Consider the following 4,268-nt stretch of genomic DNA (forward strand, 5'->3'; position numbering starts at 1 on the left):
TCTCCCGCGAACTCACTTAACTTTGGAGTTCCGATGGAACCCGAAGCCAGTGAGCTCCCAAAATGGCTCGTGCTAGGTAGAGATGAGAATATACATATAAGGCTTACATGATCCACTCCCCTGGGCGATGTGGGATGTTACATAATGGGCCCCCAAAAAAATTGTAGGTGTTCGAAATCTTGGGAATGTCCTAAATTAATTTTAGGAAACATGTGGTGGAGTAGAATGACTCAAACTTTGGCTTATAATAAATGTTGTAAAAGTTCTCAAAATCGATTAGAAAATTGGGGGTTAAACTCATAGTTTTTGTGAAAAAATTGAAATTTTTAGCTTTATGAAAGATTTTATGTCGGAGTTAAGGAAATATTACAAGACCTTTTGGATGTGATCCTACCATTTATTAGGTCCTGAAACTATTTTTTATTGATTTTTAAAGTTGAAAAATAGAAAAATATCTTTAAATTTATGGTTTAAATCGTTGATTTCAAATGTTAAACTATGAATTATAATAGATTTTGCACGGAAAATATATTTGAAGAACATCAGTATAATAATTTGTTGTTATTGTAAGAGAAATAAAAGAAATAAGAATGGGAAAAAATTGAAAAGAATGGATCGGTATGAAACTAGCGACTATATGTATAATAGTCGCTAGTTTTTTAGTGACTCTGTTCAAGGATAATCGTTACAAAAGTACCGATTGTACTCTTTTCTATTTTTTTAAAAAAAATTTCTCCTTTTTTTTTTCTTTCCCCATTAGTTCTTTTTTTCTTCCAACGTTACTTTATTTAGATTCAAAATACCCTAAGATTTAGATTTATATCCTTGTTTTGAATTTTTTGATAGATTATAAGAAAACTTTCACCGAATATATATTTTGTATGAAGATGATAGTTTGGAGTTACGGTATGAGAAAAACAAAAATTAAAACATAAAATAAATAAAATTAAGGGTTTAGGCGCAAGGAGACGCAGCCCAAACCCATGCCTTAATGGTCTTTTTGACTGACTCTGTTAGAATTTTCGTCCAAAATAAAAGGTTTAAAGGGACAAAAAATGCGTTTAGAAATTTTGATGTCCAGTGAAAGATAATGTAACAAAGATTGTGATCTCAACTCAATGAAATTAGCGAATCTACTATTCAATTCCATTTTAATTGGACCCCAAATCTTCACCTATTGATTGTCAAGATCCTTTCAAAATAAAATCTTGGTGTCCAGTGATGAGAGAATTATGCTTGATTGTACACCGGAAATAAGTAAACAAGAACAAACGCACTTATGCTACCATGTGTGGATGTTTCAGAACGTCCAATAACAGTAGAAGAACACTTGTTAGAATTTTTAAAAGTAGCTAAAACAAGGAGCTCCACAAATGAGAAATTATATATTACAAACAGATTTTCAACATGGTGCTCAAAACTCTGGCCATATTTATTACAACAACTTGAACAGAATGAAGAATGGAAAGATATACAATCACTAAATACGTTTTATTTGCAGCAATGAAGGCCCATTGATGAACTCATGATCAAGCCGAGAAGCTGGTTACAAGAATTGGACTTCGAACGCTGTGAGTGCCATCCGTCCACACCAATGACGCAGATACATACGAACCATATGGCATACCTCTTCCAGAAACTGTCACATTAAAGGTCTTTTTCTCATTCAAAGACTTGAAGGAAAGAACTTGAGGCGCCACCTTGATGTTAACTCCCAGCTTTGAGATGATCTTTGCCTTGTATGTGGAGTTTGCAACGCCAACATTTTTTACTGTTCTTGGAAACTTAATCGAAAATGAAGTTCCCGGAGAAACATTACCAGCGAGCGAAGGGTAGTTGAGATCCTTGGCCGATTTATTGCCAGTACTTGCAGAGCAAGGGCCTTTGTCTCCAGAAATGAGTCGAACTTTGGACTCATCCAAGATAGAGCATAGCAACTTAATGTAATCATTCTTAGAAGTTTCGTACACAAGCCCCGGATTTACAGCCTTTATAGGATTGATATGCCCAGATCCATACGAAAATTCGCCCGGTGAGGTGGAATTGTTGGTGCCATTCACAGGCCCAGCTGTAGTAAGAATAGATGATTTGATAGCAGATGGAGACCAGTTGGGGTGGAATGTCTTGATATACGCAGCGACACCAGCAGCATGCGGGCAAGACATGGAGGTTCCAGATAAGATACTGTATTTTACATGCCTCTGGTCTTCAGAGCTCTCTGTGAGAGGAGCAACAGGTGAATATGCAGCCAAAATATCAACCCCCGGGGCAGTTATGTCCGGCTTGATAATTTCAGGTAAAATGGAATTAGGCCCCCGTGAAGAGAAGGAAGCGATAGTAGGTGCAGCAAGATCTTTTATGACTTCACTTTTTAGTATCTTTGCTCGAGGGTTGGCTGTGGAGCTGAGATATGACTCGACGGCGCCAAAATCTTTACTGCCAAAACTTGCTGCAGGTAGTGGGACAATGAAAGAAACATCGGGTTTGGTAGTGCTAGTTAGCGCACCTATTGCGCCGACTCGATGAGCTTCAATACTGCCCCCAGCATCAGAACATACCACAATCTTTCCCTTAGCTAAATTAGGGTCCATGCAACCTAATTCACAATCCAAGCATTGACCTGCATCTTTGCCTTCTATCAACGGAAAACTTGTTCCATTTAATTTGAAAGCATTCACTGAACTACCGACAAGCGTCCTGTTTCCAAGAATAACCTTGTCAATAATGCGACGATCTGTGCTACTTGCTGCAACTGCAAGAATCCATGGTGCTACACTTGATACAGAACCTCCGTCAGGGCCATTATTTCCTGCGGATTGCAAGGTTAGTATCCCTTTCTCAATTGCATGAAGAGCACCGATTGCTATAGGATCCTGATCCAAAGGGGCTGCAGTTTCGGCTCCAATTGAAATTGTAATGATGTCAACTCCATCATGAATAGCGTCATCAAAAGCACCCAAGAGCCCTTCGGAAGAGCAACCTTTAGAATTGCAAACTTTATATGCAGCAATCCTCGCAGAGGGAACGCCTCCTCTTGCAGTTCCCTGCCCCAGTCCATAAAAGCTCACACCCTTTACCGGATTTCCTGCTGCAGTTGAGGCAGTATGAGTTCCATGACCATTCTCATCTCTAGCTGAGGAATCAGTGTAAAACCGAGCTCCAATGATCTTGTTGTTGCAAGTGAAGTTTTTGCCTCCTTTGCAAACTCCTTTCCACTTCTTTGGAGCTGGACCAAAACCTTCATCGCTAAAACTTTTAGATTCAGGCCATATCCCAGAATCGATGACACCAATAATAACATTGCTCTCGACAGTAGGATTTCGTTTGTGCTTCTCATTGAAGCCCAAGAATTCCCAGGATCTTGTTGTTTGGAGTTTGTAAGTTTTGCTCGGAAACACGGAGACAACTTCCTTCATCTTAGCAAGCTTTTCTCCTTCTCGGTCAGTGAGCTTTGCAGCGAATCCGTTGAAGCTTTTTTTGTAGCTTCTGACCAAGAGATTCGAAGCAGAGCTGCTTTCGGTAACTCCTTCGAGAATACCAATGTGGTGAGACAATGGCGAGAACAGCTCATCCTTAGGAAGTGATCCCAAGTAGATAATATACGTCTTTCTTTCTTCCTGATCAGCGGCTTCAGACGGTAAACTCAAAGTGAGCAAGAGAATAATGGAGAAAGCATAAGAAAACAGGAGAGCTCCGTGCTTTGCCATTGTTTCTGTTTTGATGATGATAATTGTAACCAGTGACGAGTACTTTATAGTTGGATGAAGGACCACAAAAATCTTGTGTGCATTAACATCCAGATTTTGCTTCCTTCAACGTTGGATATTTTGGAATCAATTTTATTCCTCGACCACAATTTCCATGGACATGAAAATTAATTTATTTCCATACAGGATGAGCCAAATCCAAAGGTCTAATGCAATTCATATTGTGTAATAAATTTTGGTTTGGCAACTGTACCATCACCAAGAAGGTCAGATTACAACTATTGTTTGAAATCTTTCTTTTTATTCTTGTCTTCCAAAAGCCATAAATCCATGAATAAATTTTCCATTTCAATTCCATTTTAATTAGAATCACATATGATCATAACGTAGTCTGTCAAATCGTATCCTATCGTATTGATTGTCACGATCCTTTGTATTTGTTATGCAAATATTTCCTTATATTCGAATCTGCATCATTCCCGCAAACATGGTCATATTGGTTAAAATAGATGTACTCTCCCTATATATGCATAAAAGTTCGAATTTCTCACTTATTATTTA

General features: G+C 38.4%; 1 protein-coding gene across 1 annotated transcript; it reads right to left on the bottom strand.

The window, feature by feature from the left end:
* Positions 1-1,374: 1,374 nt before the first annotated feature.
* LOC137748059 (subtilisin-like protease SBT4.13) lies at positions 1,375-3,707 on the bottom strand. Its single transcript, XM_068488158.2, has one exon. It carries the CDS (start codon positions 3,705-3,707, stop codon positions 1,530-1,532), a length of 2,178 nt encoding a protein of 725 aa, XP_068344259.1. The 3' UTR covers positions 1,375-1,529.
* Positions 3,708-4,268: the final 561 nt, after the last annotated feature.

This window comes from Pyrus communis, chromosome 2 (genome assembly GCF_041283825.1).
Source record: "Pyrus communis isolate YQ-2024b chromosome 2, ASM4128382v1, whole genome shotgun sequence".
In the NCBI taxonomy this organism is placed as follows: domain Eukaryota; kingdom Viridiplantae; phylum Streptophyta; class Magnoliopsida; order Rosales; family Rosaceae; genus Pyrus; species Pyrus communis.